This window comes from Salvelinus fontinalis, chromosome 2 (assembly GCF_029448725.1).
Source record: "Salvelinus fontinalis isolate EN_2023a chromosome 2, ASM2944872v1, whole genome shotgun sequence".
Classification (NCBI taxonomy): domain Eukaryota; kingdom Metazoa; phylum Chordata; class Actinopteri; order Salmoniformes; family Salmonidae; genus Salvelinus; species Salvelinus fontinalis.
The window spans coordinates 83,777,986-83,796,304 of NC_074666.1; the positions used below are offsets into that span (position 1 = coordinate 83,777,986).

General features: G+C 46.0%; 1 protein-coding gene across 1 annotated transcript in view; it reads right to left on the reverse strand.

Moving 5' to 3' along the window:
- Positions 1 to 17,056, reverse strand: part of LOC129829430 (protein phosphatase 1 regulatory subunit 1B-like) — a 44,099-nt gene extending 27,043 nt beyond the window's left edge. The window contains exon 1 of the mRNA XM_055891128.1: positions 16,555 to 17,056. Coding sequence (XP_055747103.1) covers positions 16,555 to 16,668 — 114 coding nt within the window. The 5' untranslated portion in view covers positions 16,669 to 17,056. The remainder of the gene's footprint in view (positions 1 to 16,554) is intronic.
- Between the last annotated feature and the right edge of the window lie 1,263 nt (positions 17,057 to 18,319).

Below are 18,319 nucleotides of genomic sequence, written 5' to 3' on the forward strand. Positions count from 1 at the left end.
GGGTCTTTTCACAGTCCCCAGGTCCAGAACTAATTCAAGGAAACGTACAGTATTATTCAGAGCCATGAGTGCATGGAACTCCCATCTTAAATAGTGCAAGTGAACAGCAAACCTGGTTTCAAAAAACAAATAAAGCAACACCTCACAACGCCTCTCCCCCATGTGACCTACTTGTTGTGTGTATGTACTGACATGTATGTCAGTGGAGGCTCTCTGAGGGGAGGACGGCTCATTATAATGGCTGGAATGGAGTCAATGGAATCGTATCAACCACATGGAAACCACATCTTTGATGTGTTTGATGCCATTAATGTTTCATGTTTTTAAATGTATATAAATTGTAAAGTATTTTGTCTGTAATGTATTTTTCGTTATGTGTCGGACCCCAGTAAGACTAGCTGTCGGCATTGATGTCGGCTAATGGGGATCCTAATAAATAAAACAAAACACCAGCATCCCCATACTGTCTCCCGTGTGGCTCAGTTGGTAGAGCATGGCGCTTGCAACGCCAGGGTTGTGGGTTCAATTCCCACGGGGGGACCAGGGTTCAATTCCCATGGGGGGACCAGGATGAATATGTATGAACTTTCCAATTTGTAAGTCGCTCTGGATAAGAGCGTCTGCTAAATGACTTAAATGTAAATGTAAAATGTCTCCATGTACCTCTTCTTAAACCTTAACACACCCACCTATAGGAACCTCAGCCCCTTTCTCTCTAGCTTCTCTAACATCTAAGAGTCATTTACAGTACAGTAGCTACACAGCTCTATTTTATTTGTATTTTTTTATTTAACCTTTAGTTAATTAGGCAAGTCAGTTAAGAACAAATTCTTATTTACAATGACGGCCTACCCGGACGACGATGTGCCAATTGTGCGCCGCCCTATGGGACTCCCAATCACGGCCGGATGTGATACAGCCTGGATTCAAACCAGGGACTGTAGTGACGCGTCTTGCACTGAGATGCAGTGCCTTAGACAGCTGCGCCACTCGGGAGCTCTATCATGTCACACCTCTGTCAGATCCATTTACACTCGTCACAGTGTCACAGTAGAATATATGATGATATCCAGGCACCATTCACTGGGATTCGATGAGTAACCAGCAAACATCAGAAGAGACAGGAAGTAATTATAGCTACTGGCAGTATGATGTCACACCTACCCCAGTACCCATCATCACCCAACTGCCCACCCCACTACCCATCCTCACTGACCTGCCCACTGCACTACCCCACTGCTCAGTTAATTAGCCATCGGTCAACAGTCAGTCTAATACAAACACAGGACTGTTCCACTGTTCCACCTTTGTCCTGTCTTATATATACACTAAGGGGTTGATTCAATCCGCATCGTGGAAAATCCACAGTATAGTGCAGTTGAAATGTAAGGTTTTTTTTCGATTGAGCTGACATATGCAGCGGGAACATTGCCTTTAAATTCCAATCGCGCTATACCGTGTAGCAATCAATCAATCAAATGTATTTATAAAGCCCTTTTTACATCAGCCGATGTCACAATGTGCTATACAGAAACCCAGCCTAAAATCCCAAACAGAAAGCAATGCAGATGTAGAAGCACAGTGGCTAGGAAAAACTCCCTAGAAAGGCCAAAACCTAGGAAGAAACCTAGAGAGGAACCAGGCTCTGAGGGGTGGCCAGTCCTCCTCTGGCTGTGCCAGGTTGAGATTATACCAGTACATGGCCAAGATGTTCAAAACGTTCATAGATGACCAGCAGGGTCAGAAAAATTATTATAATAATCACAGTGGTTGTAGAGGGTGCATGAGTAAATGTCAGTTGGCTTTTCATAGCCGAGCATTCGGTTAGAGACAGCAGGTGCGGTAGAGAGAGAGTAGAAAACAGCAGGTCCGGGACAAGGCCTTACCTCGAACAAAAGAGATCTCAGAAGACCTATGATTAAGAATTGTTGACTTGCATAAAGCTGGAAAGGGTTAGAAAAGTATCTCTAAAAGCCTTGATGTTCATCAGTCCACGGTAAGACGGTCATCCCTCTCTTCAAAGGGGGAGACACTCTAGACCCAAACTGCTACATACCTGTATCTATCCTACCCTGCCTTTCTAAAGTCTTTGAAAGCCAAGTTAACAAACAGATTACTGACCATTTCGAATCCCACCGTACTTTCTCCGCTATGCAATCTGGTTTCAAAGATGGTCATGGGTGCACCTCAGCCAGGAAGTACGGCTGCACAAGGTTCTAAACGATATCATAACCACCATCGATAAGAGACATTACTGTGCAGCCATATTCATCGACCTGGCCAAGGCTTTCGACTCTGTCAATCACCACATTCTTATCAGCAGACTGAACAGCCTTGGTTTCTCAAATGATTGCCTCGCCTGGTTCATTAACTACTTCTCTGATAGAGTTCAGTGTGTCAAATCGGAGGACCTGGTGTCCGGAGCTCTGGCAGTCTCTATGGGGGTGCCACAGGGTTCAATTCTCGGCCCGACTCTCTTCTCTGTATACATCAATGATGTCGCTCTTGCTGCTGGTGATTTTCTGATTCACCTCTATGCAGACGACACCATTCTGTATACCTCTGGCCCTTCTTTGGACACTGTGTTAACTAACCTCCAGACGAGCTTCAATGCCATACAACGCTCCTTCCGTGGCCTCCAACTGCTCTTAAATGCAAGTAAAACTAAATGCATGCTCTTCAACTGATCGCTGCCCGCACCTGCCCGACCGTCCAGCATCACTACTCTGGACGGTTCGGACTTAGAATATGTGGACAACTACAAATACCTAGGTTTCTGGTTAGACTATAAACTCTCTTTCCAGACTCACATTAAGCATCTCCAATCCAAAATTAAATCTAGAATCGGCTTCCTATTTTGCTGCCAAACATACCCTTGTAAAACTGATCATCCTACCGATCCTCGACTTCGGCGATGTCATTTACAATATAGCCTCCAACACTCTGCTCAACAAATTGGATGCAGTCTATCACAGTGCCATCCATTTTGTCACGAAAGCCCCATATACTACCCACCACTGCGACCTGTATGCTCGCGTTGGCTGGCCCTCGCTTCATACTCGTCGCCAAACCCACTGGCTCCAGGTCATCTACAAGTCTCTGCTAGGTAAAGCCCCGCCTTATCTCAGCTCACTGATCACCATAGCAGCACCCACCCGTAGCACGCGCTCCAGCAGGTATATCTCACTGGTCACCCCCAAAGCCAATTCTTCCTTTGGCCGCCTTCCCTTCCAGTTCTCTGCTGCCAATGACTGGAATGAACTGCAAAAAACACTGAGGCTGGAGACTCATATTTCCCTCACTAGCTTTAAGCACCAGCTGTCAGAGCAGCTCACAGATCACTGCACCTATACATAGCTCATCTGTAAATAGCCCATCCAACTACCTCATCCTCATACTGTATTTATTTATTTATTTATCTTGCTCCTTTGCACCCCAGTATCTCTACTTGCACATTCATCTTCTGCACATCTACCATTCCAGTGTTTAATTGCTATATTGTAATTACTTCGCCCCCATGGCCTATTTATTGCCTTACCTCCCTTATCCTACCTCATTTGCACATACTGTATATATACTTTTTCTACTGTATTATTGACTGTATGTTTGTTTATTCCATGTGTAACTCTGTGTTGTTGTATGTGTCGAACTGCTTTGCTTTATCTTGGCCAGGTCGCAGTTGCAAATGAGAACTTGTTCTCAACTAGCCTACCTGGTTAAATAAAGGAGAAATAAAAATAAATAAAAAAGACAAATTGTCTATAAATGGAGAAAGTTCAGCACTGTCGCTACTCTCCCTAGGAGTGGCCGTCCTGCAAAGTTGACTGCAAGAGCACAGCGCAGAATGCTCAATGAGGTTAAGAAGAATCCTAGAGTGTCAGCTAAAGACTTACAGAAATCTCTGGAACATGCTAACATCTCTGTTGATGAGTCTACGATACGTAAAACACTAAACAAGAAGGGTGTTCATGGGAGGACACCACGGAAGAAGCCACTGCTGTCCAAAAAAAGCATTGCTGCACGTCTGAAGTTTGCAAAAGTGCACCTGGATGTTCCACAGAGCTACTGGCAAAATATTCTGTGGACAGATGAAACTACAGTTGAGCTGTTTGGAAGGAACACACAACACTATGTGGGGAGAAAAAAAGGCACAGCACACCAACATCAAAACCTCATCCCAACTGTAAAGTATAGTGTTGGGAGCATCATGGTTTGGAGCTGCTTTGCTACCTCAGGGCCAGGACAGCTTGCTATCATCGACAGAAAAATGAATTCCCAAGTTTATCAAGACATTTTGCAGGAGAATGTTATGCTATCTGTCCGCCAATTGAAGCTCAGCAGAAGTTGAATAATGCAACAGGATAACGACCCAAAACACAGAAGTAACTTAACAACAGAATGGCTTTAACAGAAGAAAATACGACTTCTGGAGTGGCCCAGTCAGAGTCCTGACCTCAACCCGATTGAGATGCTGTGGCATGACCTCAAGAGAGCAGTTCACACCACATCCCAAGAATATTGCTAAACTGAAACAGTTCTGTAAAAAGGAATAGTCCAAAATTCCTCCTGACTGTTGTGCAAATCTGATCCGCAACTACAAAGAAAACGTTTGGTTGAGGTTAATGCTGCCAAAGGAGGGTCAACCAGTTATTACATCCAAGGGTTCACATACTTTTTCAACCCTGCACTGGGAATGTTTACACGGTGTGTTCAATAAAGACATGAAAACGTATAATTGCTTATGTGTTATTTGTTTAAGCAGACTGTGTTTCGTTTATTGTTGTGACCTAGATGAAGATCAGATCAAATTGTATGACCAATTTCTACAGAAATACAGGTATTTCCAAAGGGTTCACATACTTTTTCTTGCCACTGTAAACCCAGACCCCTGTCAACAGTTCTTAGTCCTGGTACTGACCGAACCCTCTGATCCACTCCTGGTAGGATCAGCTAGCATGACAGATCCAGACCCCCACCACTGTTGTTTGCAACAGAGCTGTAAGATCATAATCCTTCCTCTCTCTCCCCTCAACGGAAATGGTACTGCTGTTATTGTCACAGCAGCAGGGTGCACTGCTGAGAGCCTGTAGCTCACAGGCTGGCTGGCTGACTGGCTGGCTGGCTGGCTGACTGACTGGAGTGGATGGGTAGTACAAGAGTGCACAAGACAACCTACTACGTGGATGTGGATGTTTAGAATAGGGTCTGAGATTATGTAAATTAATGCATTTTACTGAAATTATATTCAGAGGCATTGGGTAATCATTTCACATGATGCAATGTTAATTCCTATGGAGTTGACATTTAGGTAGGCCGTGCTAGGTGTGATTTATGGAGAGCGCTGTTGCAGTGTTGTATATGTGTGTACCCAAATCCAACAGGCAACAGGGAGCTCGTTTATCATAACACAGGGTTGGGTGGTAGCATTTTAACAGCGCACGCACGCACGCACACGCGCACACACACACACACACACACACACACACACACACACACACACACACACACACACACACACACACACACACACACACACACACACACACACACACACACACACACACACACACGTTACATCATAATAAGCCCCCATGCTCTTGAAGTGCTCTCTGGTTGATCTTTTGATGACTGTGTGCAGTGTCATCACACCACAAATCACTCTGCCTACTTTCAATATTTGTGCTTCACCTGTTTATACAACACCTGCAGACTCAGAGGACAGGCACACACAAGTATGAGTACATACAGTCACACAAAAGGAATAGGTCTGCCACACTACACAAGAGAGAAACATCCATATTGACTACAGTTAAATAATGAGAGAGAGAAGCCACATGGAAAAGATTGATCATAGAAAGCATGTAAAGGACAACAGAATATCAATCAGCCTGAGTTTATTAATAATAGTCTATCAATGAGTTTCAATTAAAAAGAGGAGCAGTATTAGTATGGGATTCACTTTCCTAATAGAATAAGATCGAATCTAGATATGCAAATGTACACCCTCACAGCCAGGGTTGCTTCTTGGATGACTTTTAAATTCTGGATGTTCTGTTAGCGAAAAAATACATTATGACACCTTTCTGCAATGACATTCAATTCAGCATTGAAAAATGGCACAAGGTTAAGTTTGTTCCACCTGAGCGAGCGTGATCACAAGTCAGAGACCCCTATGATGACCCACCAAAATAATGTGTTTGATGGATCCTTTTTGTCTTCTTCGAATGCCTCTTAAAACTTCTCTAGGCTAGGGGGCAACCCTTGCAGTTTTGTCATGAAATGCTTTCCAAATTTGTATATGAATTCCTACAATTTATAGTTGGTTTGAGGTTTTAAGTCATTGAAATTTGGAGATATTCAAATGTAATATATTGTGTAATTTACCAATGGTCCCTATCTAGCCCCATAGTGATATCCAAAGTCAACCCAAATTTACCACGATTGCGTCACCTAAAGCTACACTCCGAATTGATGATTACTTGTGTGCTGGCAGCTGTGGGCAGGATTGAAACAAACCCAACCTTAATGTACGTCAAGACCACAAGTATCACAAAACTCAATTTTGGACGAGACTGACTTGATGACCAAAATTATCCTATTTACACTTTGTAGTGTGGCCAATTTTGACAGTAGAATAACTGTGTCTGACTCATATCGACGCCACATGGGCCAATATCTAAATGAGAAGTTGTTTTTTAGAGGCAGTGGCTCTTTAACTTCTTGACACTAGGGTCATATTTTTTTTATTTTTTCTAAACGTTCCCAAGGTAAACAGACTATTTCTCAGGTCCAGATCGTAGAATATGCATATAATTTACAGATTAGGATAGAAAACACTCCAACGTTTCCAAAACTGTCAAAATATTGGAAGTGAGTATAACAAAACTGATTTTGCAGGTGAAAACCTGAGGAAATCTAACCCGGAAGTGATTTTTTTTTTTTATCTGTGTTTCATTTTCCGTCTTTCTTCCATTTAAAGGGGTATTAACCAGATTCCTTTTACAATCGCTTCCTCGGGCTGTGACCAGGCTTTAGACATAGTTTCAGGCTTTTATTTAAAAAAATGAGCGAGATTTTTCAAAACTAGTCAGGAGTCCTTTGATTAGTTCCTGCGCGCGAGAGGGGTAGCTCTCCATTTTCTTTCTCTCTTTTATCAAATAGGTTACGGTCCGGTTTAAATATTATCGATTATGTATGTTAAAAACAACCTGAAGATTGATTCTAAAAAACATTTGACATGTTTCTACGAATATTACGGATACTTTTTGGAATTTTCATCGAACGGAACGAGGCTGTAGTTTTCTGAACATAACACGCAACCCAAATAGCGTTTTTTGTTATAAAAGTAATATTTATCGAACAAAAATAATATTTATTGTGTAACTGGGAGTCTCGTGAGTGCAAACATCCGAAGATGATCAAAGGTAAGCGATTAATTTTATTGCTTTTCTGACTTTTGTGACCATGCTAATTTGGGGTTAGCTGTTCTAGCATTGATTGATACACTCACATATTTTCAAAATCTGACACGATAGGTGGATTAACAACAAGCTAAGCTGTGTTTTGGTATATTTCACTTGTGATTGCATGATTATAAATATTTGTAGTAATATTTTGCGCCCTGCAATTCAGCGGTTGTTAAGGAAAATCATCCCGCTAAAGGGATCTGTAGCGCAGAGAGGTTTAAGGTAGACATACAGACGCACACTTCAAATTAACACAACAAAACAAAATGGTGTAAGTAAAAGAAAACAAGGCCTTATTGGTATGGGCATGATTAAGCCATTGTGTTCTATATTGTTTGTTGTTACTGTGGGACAATAGTATATAATTAATAACAGCTGTTACTTTGTAATGTATCACACATTTGGCAATCCATAGTGCTTTGATCACACCAGCCAAATCAATTCCACTAATGCTGTTATTGATAACAAGACACTCATCAACAAGAGCTCTGGTGATGATGTTAGAAAGGGGGGGAAAGCACTGCCTTTTGTTGTGAATGAGGTATAACTAATGCAACACCTTAATAAGCATAAAATATTTCACTACTATTTTAATTTACAGGACTACTCATCGTTAGAAACAGCCCATTGGCAGATAAACTGCATTAACGAATCACCTCTGGATTAGAACCCACTCCGGTGACATGACACACACATGCAGCCTAAATGATCATGATGTCTTACCAACCCAGAATGCTCTGTGCTCTCCGCTGAGAAGCTCTGGTTAGGAGTGCATATTGACAGTCCATCAGATCCACAGTGTTACCACACAAACACTCGCTGAACCAAAGGTTGCCGTGTGACGCCCAGCCAGAGGAAGGGCACGTAACTCAGGAGAGTGAGGGGGGGTGAGGGTTTTCACCCTTCCACCCCAACAGAGGCTCTCTATCCCATCTGCTGGATTCATTTAGATTGGACCTAAAATAGGTGACCGGGCGGTTGTTGCCCTTTGGTGTACTTTGATACCCTTGGTCCCCTGAGTTTATCTATCAATCCATAGGATCAGAGGTGGATTGACATTAGGATTAGTATGGAGAGGGCTCGTGTTGTGTGTTAAGTCCATAGACGGATGGGACGGGCCGACTCACTGTGAGTGAATCAACTGGAGCCTCTCAGTCTGACCGATGACCCTAATCTGTGTCCATTATGAACATTCCCCCACACCAGTCCCTCCCAGAGCATTACATGGGGGAATACAGAGGTTAAAAACACACTGCTATGTGCTGTTGATCCAGTACTGTAGGCCACCACAATGACTTTTGTGACACAAGAGTTGCATTACATTTTTCCCTATTAAAATCGTACATTTCACTTGGGAAAATCTTAGAGCATGGATGGACACATCTAATGTTGAAACGACTGTCAAGAAAAACAAATCTTATCTGCATGAAGTTTCCCTAAAACAGATGTTGAGTGGTCATAGCCTACACGTGTACCAAGCCAGTGGACGTGGTGGGGTCTTGTCTAGTTGGTCTGAGTGGGGTGAATGAGGCCATGGGGTAGGGCGACCAGACATCCCCGATTTCTTGGGACAGTCCCCGATTTTGGTGAGCTGTCCCCGACCAGAGCTGTCCCCAGAAATATCCCCGATTGGCCCTGAGAAAGAAAAAAGCAACTCTGGAGTTAAATTGAGTCTGATATTTCAATAATCCAACGCTGTATCCAATCAGATTTGCATGTAAAAATGTTGTCTGTCCCTGTACCAAACTTGTTTGCTCCCGTGGCTTCGCCATAGCCCTTTTATGAGAATGTTCAGCCAAACATTTGATCAGTGATACATTTTAACCACTGAACCAAACTTGAAAACTACTAGATAGTCTAGGATGGGTAATCCATTACTGTGTTATAATTACTACAAGTATTTGAAGGGACTTTAGTGAAAATGTATTGAATATAGTTCCATGACATTGTTTTTATAATTTTTTCGCGCCGCTAGCTACAACAAAAATGTACGGTTTTCATATCCAAATTCTGGCCACCTTATCGTGGGGCATGTTTCTGTGCTCTTTCTCTCTCTTTCTCTCTCTTTCTCTCGCTCTCTCTCGCTCTCTCTCGCTCTCTCTCGCTCTCTCTCGCTCTCTCTCGCTCTCTCTCGCTCTCTCTCGCTCTCTCTCGCTCTCTCTCGCTGTCTCTCGCTGTCTGACTCAGGTCCAGGGCACACTAGGTGTCAGCTATGGGAGCCGCTCTCACATTAAAACTCCCAGGGCAGAAATCAGGATCCTGGAGCCACTCATACATTGACACATTTACATTACATTTTACATTTAAGTCATTTAGCAGACGCTCTTATCCAGAGCGACTTACAAATTGGTGCATTCACCTAATGACATCCAGTGGAACAGCCACTTTACAATAGTGCATCTAAATCTTTTAAGGGGGGGGGGGGGGCAGAAGGATTGCTTTATCCTATCCTAGGTATTCCTTGAAGAGGTGGGGTTTCAGGTGTCTCCGGAAGGTGGTGATTGACTCCGCTGTCCTGGCGTCGTGAGGGAGTTTGTTCCACCATTGGGGTGCCAGAGCAGCGAACAGTTTTGACTGGGCTGAGCGGGAACTGTACTTCCTCAGTGGTAGGGAGGCGAGCAGGCCAGAGGTGGATGAACGCAGTGCCCTTGTTTGGGTGTAGGGCCTGATCAGAGCCTGAAGGTACTGAGGTGCCGTTCCCCTCACAGCTCCGTAGGCAAGCACCATGGTCTTGTAGCGGATGCGAGCTTCAACTGGAAGCCAGTGGAGAGAGCGGAGGAGCGGGGTGACGTGAGAGAACTTGGGAAGGTTGAACACCAGACGGGCTGCGGCGTTCTGGATGAGTTGTAGGGGTTTGATGGCACAGGCAGGGAGCCCAGCCAACAGCGAGTTGCAGTAATCCAGACGGGAGATGACAAGTGCCTGGATTAGGACCTGCGCCGCTTCCTGTGTGAGGCAGGGTCGTACTCTGCGGATGTTGTAGAGCATGAACCTACAGGAACGGGCCACCGCCTTGATGTTAGTTGAGAACGACAGGGTGTTGTCCAGGATCACGCCAAGGTTCTTAGCGCTCTGGGAGGAGGACACAATGGAGTTGTCAACCGTGATGGCGAGATCATGGAACGGGCAGTCCTTCCCCGGGAGGAAGAGCAGCTCCGTCTTGCCGAGGTTCAGCTTGAGGTGGTGATCCGTCATCCACACTGATATGTCTGCCAGACATGCAGAGATGCGATTCGCCACCTGGTCATCAGAAGGGGGAAAGGAGAAGATTAGTTGTGTGTCGTCTGCATAGCAATGATAGGAGAGACCGTGTGAGGTTATGACAGAGCCAAGTGACTTGGTGTATAGCGAGAATAGGAGAGGGCCTAGAACAGAGCCCTGGGGGACACCAGTGGTGAGAGCGCGTGGTGAGGAGACAGATTCTCGCCACGCCACCTGGTAGGAGCGACCTGTCAGGTAGGACGCAATCCAAGCGTGGGCCGCGCCGGAGATGCCCAACTCGGAGAGGGTGGAGAGGAGGATCTGATGGTTCACAGTATCGAAGGCAGCCGATAGGTCTAGAAGGATGAGAGCAGAGGAAAGAGAGTTAGCTTTAGCAGTGCGGAGCGCCTCCGTGATACAGAGAAGAGCAGTCTCAGTTGAGTGACTAGTCTTGAAACCTGACTGATTTGGATCAAGAAGGTCATTCTGAGAGAGATAGCAGGAGAGCTGGCCAAGGACGGCACGTTCAAGAGTTTTGGAGAGAAAAGAAAGAAGGGATACTGGTCTGTAGTTGTTGACATCGGAGGGATCGAGTGTAGGTTTTTTCAGAAGGGGTGCAACTCTCGCTCTCTTGAAGACGGAAGGGACGTAGCCAGCGGTCAGGGATGAGTTGATGAGCGAGGTGAGGTAAGGGAGAAGGTCTCCGGAAATGGTCTGGAGAAGAGAGGAGGGGATAGGGTCAAGCGGGCAGGTTGTTGGGCGGCCGGCCGTCACAAGACGCGAGATTTCATCTGGAGAGAGAGGAGAGAAAGAGGTCAAAGCACAGGGTAGGGCAGTGTGAGCAGAACCAGCGGTGTCGTTTGACTTAGCAAACGAGGATCGGATGTCGTCGACCTTCTTTTCAAAATGGTTGACGAAGTCGTCTGCAGAGAGGGAGGAGGGGGGGGGGAGGGGGAGGAGGATTCAGGAGGGAGGAGAAGGTGGCAAAGAGCTTCCTAGGGTTAGAGGCAGATGCTTGGAATTTAGAGTGGTAGAAAGTGGCTTTAGCAGCAGAGACAGAAGAGGAAAATGTAGAGAGGAGGGAGTGAAAGGATGCCAGGTCCGCAGGGAGGCGAGTTTTCCTCCATTTCCGCTCGGCTGCCCGGAGCCCTGTTCTGTGAGCTCGCAATGAGTCGTCGAGCCACGGAGCGGGAGGGGAGGACCGAGCCGGCCTGGAGGATAGGGGACATAGAGAGTCAAAGGATGCAGAAAGGGAGGAGAGGAGGGTTGAGGAGGCAGAATCAGGAGATAGGTTGGAGAAGGTTTGGGCAGAGGGAAGAGATGATAGGATGGAAGAGGAGAGAGTAGCGGGGGAGAGAGAGCGAAGGTTGGGACGGCGCGATACCATCCGAGTAGGGGCAGTGTGGGAAGTGTTGGATGAGAGCGAGAGGGAAAAGGATACAAGGTAGTGGTCGGAGACTTGGAGGGGAGTTGCAATGAGGTTAGTGGAAGAACAGCATCTAGTAAAGATGAGGTCAAGCGTATTGCCTGCCTTGTGAGTAGGGGGGGAAGGTGAGAGGGTGAGGTCAAAAGAGGAGAGGAGTGGAAAGAAGGAGGCGGAGAGGAATGAGTCAAAGGTAGACATGGGGAGGTTAAAGTCACCCAGAACTGTGAGAGGTGAGCCGTCCTCAGGAAAGGAGCTTATCAAGGCATCAAGCTCATTGATGAACTCTCCAAGGGAACCTGGAGGGCGATAAATGATAAGGATGTTAAGCTTGAAAGGGCTGGTAACTGTGACAGCATGGAATTCAAAGGAGGCGATAGACAGATGGGTAAGGGGAGAAAGAGAGAATGACCACTTGGGAGAGATGAGGATCCCGGTGCCACCACCCCGCTGACCAGAAGCTCTCGGGGTGTGCGAGAACACGTGGGCAGACGAAGAGAGAGCAGTAGGAGTAGCAGTGTTATCTGTGGTGAGCCATGTTTCCGTCAGTGCCAAGAAGTCGAGGGACTGGAGGGACGCATAGGCTGAGATGAGCTCTGCCTTGTTGGCCGCGGATCGGCAGTTCCAGAGGCTACCGGAGACCTGGAACTCCACGTGGGTCGTGCGGGCTGGGACCACCAGGTTAGGGTGGGCGCGGCCACGCGGTGTGAGGCGTTTGTATGGTCTGTGCAGAGAGGAGAGAACAGGGATAGACAGACACATATTTGACAGGCTACAGAAGAGGCTACGCTAAAGCAAAGGAGATTAGAATGACAAGTGGGCTACACGTCTCGAATGTTCAGAAAGTTAAGCTTACGTAGCAAAAAATCAATAAAATTAAAAATCTTATTGACTAAAATGATATAGTACTGCTGGCTGGTGAAGTAGCCTGGCTAGCAGTAGCTGCGTTGTTGAAAGTGAAGCTGGCTAGGTGACCTCGACAGTTTCTCTAAGTTTCTCTAAACTACACAATTATCATGGATTCAAGGACAGCAAAGACAACTAGCTAACACTACGCTAATCAAGTCGTTCCGTTGTAATGTAAGCTTCTACAGTGCTGCTATTCGGTAGAAGTTGGCTAGCTAGCAGTGTTAGCTAGCAGTGTTGGCTAGGTAGGAGGACGGCAGCGCGGCAGGCGAAACTAGCTGGCTAGCTAACCGATAATTACTCAAAGTTACACAATTATCTTAGATACAAAGCTAGCAAAGAAAACTATGTAGCTAGCTAACACTACACAAAACAAGTCGTTCCGTTGTATTGTAATCGTTTCTACAATGCTCTTCGGTGGCAAGCTGGCTAGCTAGCAGTGTTGGCTACGTTGCGTTAATTTCGAACGAAAATAGCTCGCTAGCGAACCTCAATAACGACGCAATTATGTTTGATAAAAGACGGCTATGTAGCTAGCTAAGATCAAACAAATCGAACCGTTGTACTGTAATGAAAATGAAAATCAGACCGTTGTACTATAATGAAATGTAATGAAAAGTTATACTACTATTCGGTAGACGGTGGACGTTTGCTAGCTGCTGGGCAGATAGCAGTGGACAACGAGACGACGAAATACGATAATTACGCAGTTATCTTTGATACACAGACGGCTATGTAGCTAGTTAAGAAGAAATTGCTAAGGTTGGACAAATTAAATCGTTGTACTATAATGAAATGTAATGAAAAGTTATAAAAGTTATACTACCTGCAGAGCGAATGCAGAGCGAATGCAAACGCGACCACTCGCCCCAAACCGGACCACTCGCCCCAAAGACACATGTGCAAGCTAGCGCCTATGCAAACGACCCAACCACACGGAGACATTCCTCCATTAAAACAGTGACCTTTCAGAGGTGATCTGTGAGGGAGGCTGTGGAACGTTGCTGTGCGGTCGGTCGTCATGGAAACAACCCTGAGGTAGTATACAACCGGTCATTGTGACGGTGCTGTTTGTTAAATCATGTTAGCTGTGCTTCAGGGTAAATGGCTCCTATGGGTCTCTGCTAGTTTTGTATACTAACTGTACTGCAGTCTATGTAGTTAGAGTTGATAGCTGTCATTAAAACTGTGGCGCTAACATAATTGAAGTGATTTGTGTATCAAACCCCCTTAGCAAACACTGGCCTTGAGTGTGTTTGTGTGTTTGTATACGTGCGTGGATGTGTTTAATGCTGTGGGATAATGAGGGTCTCATTAACTATGCCCACCCCATTGTCCCTGGGGCCCCAAAACTAACCACTGCTAGATTGTATCTTCAGTAATACACACACACAGCTGTGAAACATCCTCCACTCTTCCCAAACTCCCTTTTGTCGTTCCTGTGACAGTATGCTTGTGTGGTATAGTAACTACACACACCTCAACACTCGCCCACAAACACACAAGTTAGCTCGTACACATGGGTACTTACATTAAATCACACACACACACACAACACAACTCACAGACAGCAGTCCCTTCATGGAGCTCCTCCCAGAGTAGAGTACACTTGTCACGCCCTGACCTTAGAGACCCCTATTATTCTCTATGTTTGGTTAGGTCAGGGTGTGACTCGGGTGGGAAAAGTCTATGTTTTCTATTTCTTTGTTTTTTGTCGTGTAAGTGTGTTTCCCAATCAGAGGCAACTGTCTATTGTTGTCTCTGATTGGGGATGATGAATAAGTTGTCATTTTCCTTGTGGGGTTTGTGGGATCTTGTTTTCTGTTTTGTGGTCTGTGCCTGACAGAACTGTACGCTTTCGTTTTCACTTTGGTTATTTTGTTTGAGTGTTTTTTGAAAATAAAAATCATGAACACTTTCCACACTGCGCTTCGGTCCACTCCTTTCGACGAGAGTCGTAACAACAGTCAGCACCATTTAACCTGCACCTCTCTTTAGATGTGAATGTTACTGTGGACTTTACTGTAAACTATCTGAACTGCTTTCAAATAAACCAGATGACCCCAGCCTCTGCTCTCCGGATGGGGGTGCCAGCCAGACACGATGCCCCATGGAGGGTGCGGGGGCAGGCCAGCCAGCTGGCCCCACAGGAGGCTCTGGCCAAAGGCAAAGGCCAGGGTCAGCCTGCCTGCAGCTGCAGGCTGAAATAAATCTTCTATCACAACATCTGATGTAAGGGGAGATTGAGCAACAGTTCCTCTGAGAAAAAGGAAGAAAGAGAGCCATCAACAGAAAACAGAAAAACGTTGACTAACAGACCAGAGGGTTTTAACACTTCTCTAAGAGAGAGAGAGGGTTTCAGGGCTGAAGCAGAGAAGGCCGTTGGACAGGGAGAGGAGATCTTGGGTTCACATCCCAAGGTATTTGAGTACTGCAGTCGTGCCCTGAGTCAGAGACTGTACCGTGTAAGTGATTCAATCAGGCTAAAGCATGGAGACGGTGCCAAACTATTAGCTGATGTGAGATAGAGCTCTGTAACAGGGACAGCAGACTGACACCAGACAGGTGAAAGTGAGAGAAAACAGGTTGTGCCTTTTTCTCTACACTCCTTCATCGTATAGCGTTCTTGTCTTCCTCTCTCTCTATTTCTCTCTCTCTCGCGCTCTCTCTCTCTGCATCTTTTGAGGCTGAGCCACTGGCCTGGATCTCACACAGCATCAACCAACTCCTACTTTGACCCACTTTCTCCTGGACTAAAATTGAACACACTGTCGACAGGCTGCAGTGCCAAGGAGAAGAACCAGAATTGTCCCGTTCCATCTTTTATGACTACAGGCAAACGGCAGAAAAGAACCAGGCAAGACAGGGAAACAGACTGTACAAACTGAGCAGTGAATAGAAGAAGTGAAGTGAGAAGGACTAGCAGTCCAAAAGAAAATCTGTCAGACCAAGACAAATATTAGTCACTTGTATAATCATTAACTACAGTTCTGTGACTACAACGATATAACAAAGCATGGTTGACTTTTATACGGTTTAACTGGTCAGAGTGACAACATTCAGCGACAACGGGACACATAGTTAAATCGGCCGAAGAATAAAGTATGAGAAACAGCCGAGAAGGAGATGACAACACTGTGTTCTCAACCGTGTGGCGGAAAAAGAGAGGATCAGGCCACAGATCAAGATACAAAAACAAAAAGAGAAGTCACACTGCAGATGAGACTGACGGTCCAATATGGCGTGGTTTGTCCCAGTCTGGTAAAACACAAGTTCCAATCCTGACAATGACCATGATCAACTATAAGTTATATCCCGCAGCTTGGCTGTGAGGTACAACATCTGTAGCACACGTGCGTAACACGAGAAACTGATGATGCATACAAGAAAGCACACTAGACACACAGGTCAGACGCAACACACACAGAACACGATGAACACACACACACACACACACACACACTCACACACATAGGTAACTGAGGACAAGCTAAACACATACTGACTGTACACACACAGACACTGTTCTACCCGGGTCAAACCAATTCTCTCACTTACCATCTCTACTTGCCGGGGGTCCAGTTGGGTGGGTGCCGAGGACTGCACAGCAAAGTGGATCTTCCTGCTCTCCTTGCACTCGTCCCCAACCTCATCCGACGCAGAGGGATCCATGGCTGTGTCTATGTCCCGGGGGGGGGTCACTCTCACCAGGCACCAAGCTCTGCTCCACTAGGCTCTGGAGGAAGGTCCCAACACAACACACTGTACAGCAGTCCTGCTTCTGCTGGGTCTACCTCGCTCTCTCTCTCTCTATATATATATATATATATACACCTCTCTGCCACTGTCTCCTTTCAAAAACAAACAGATGGAGTTCTCTTTGTTTATCTTTGTCGCTCTCCTCTTTCACTCACGGTCAGCTATTTCTCCTATCCTTTATCTCCCCTGTTCCCTCCCCTCTTCCTCTCTGCCTGTTTCTGTCTGACACTTACTCTTGTTTGACGTTCTAGGTGGTGTGTGTTTATCTCTCTCTCTCTCTCCTCCCTCTCTTTCCCTCGCTCATAACCTGTGCAACAAGAATAATTGAGACACGTCCTTAGAACTGAGAGAGAGAGAGAGAGAGAGAGAGAGAGAGAGAGAGAGAGAGAGAGAGAGAGAGAGAGAGAGAGAGAGAGAGAGAGAGAGAGAGAGAGAGAGAGAGAGAGAGAGAGAGAGAGAGAGGAGAGAGAGAGAGAGAGAGAGAGAGAGAGAGAGAGAGAGAGAGAGAGAGAGAGAGAGAGAGAGAGAGAGAGAGAGAGAGAGAGAGAGAGCAGGGGGTGGGACAGAGGCAGGGAGGGGGCGGGGGAAGCTAGAGTGAGGGAGGGGAGAGAGAGGGGGAGGGATGGACCGGAGGGTGGGGAGTTGTGTTTTTGTATATATTTAAGCTGAGGTTGATTTGTAATCAGGAAAAAATATATAATCTCATCCCGTCAGCTGAGCCTCTTTTGGCCTCTGTTTGTGAATGAGAGATTTGTGCTCTCAGAGGGAGAGAGGGGGAGGAGAAAGAGAGAGAGCAGGGGGGGGGGGACAAACAGGGAGAAATAGAGACACAACGGGATATAGAGAGTGGAAAGGAAGAAAGAAAGGACGGAAAAACAGAGGGGTGACTGAGCAAAACTAGGAATAAATCATGATAGATGCAGAAGAATCAGCATCAGGCATGGAGGCAGAGAGGCATGTGCTATGATCGGCTGGCTGATTTAGTCAACAGCTCCTGCACTGTATATCTGATGGTGACTCAGGGCAGGCTGAGTGCTCATCTAATGAACTTCCATAAAGAACAACATCTTAGGGTGCGGGGGAAAAATGTTTCCAGTCTCCTTCCTGCTCTGTTCCACAGAGAGCTGCGAGTCAGGCGCTGAGATGGTTCCACGGCGAAGGTGCATAACGACGGGAGGAATTCAGACGTTACGCCATTGTTTTTACCACTGGACCACGGAGTTCTTCAACGACAGCGCCCGACATGGTTCAACGTGCCCGGCAAATTGTTCTTTCAGATTGCCAATGTCTTGGAGCTAGATTTGGGATCATGTATACTGCGCAAAAGCCGGTGTACAAAAAAAAAAGAGCGACAAAGAGCAATATACAAGATGGCGAACTGAGCAAACAAGGCATGCGTGTAAGTACATGGGGGGCTGCCATCTTTATGCACCTTTGCCACTAAAACAACATCTCGGACACATCAGCGTACAAGCTGGGTGGATTTGGCCCCTGGTCAGGGAAGGACTTTGGTTGTATTGGGTTGGGAGTGGGAGTGGGAGTGGGAGTGGGATGAGGGAGACAG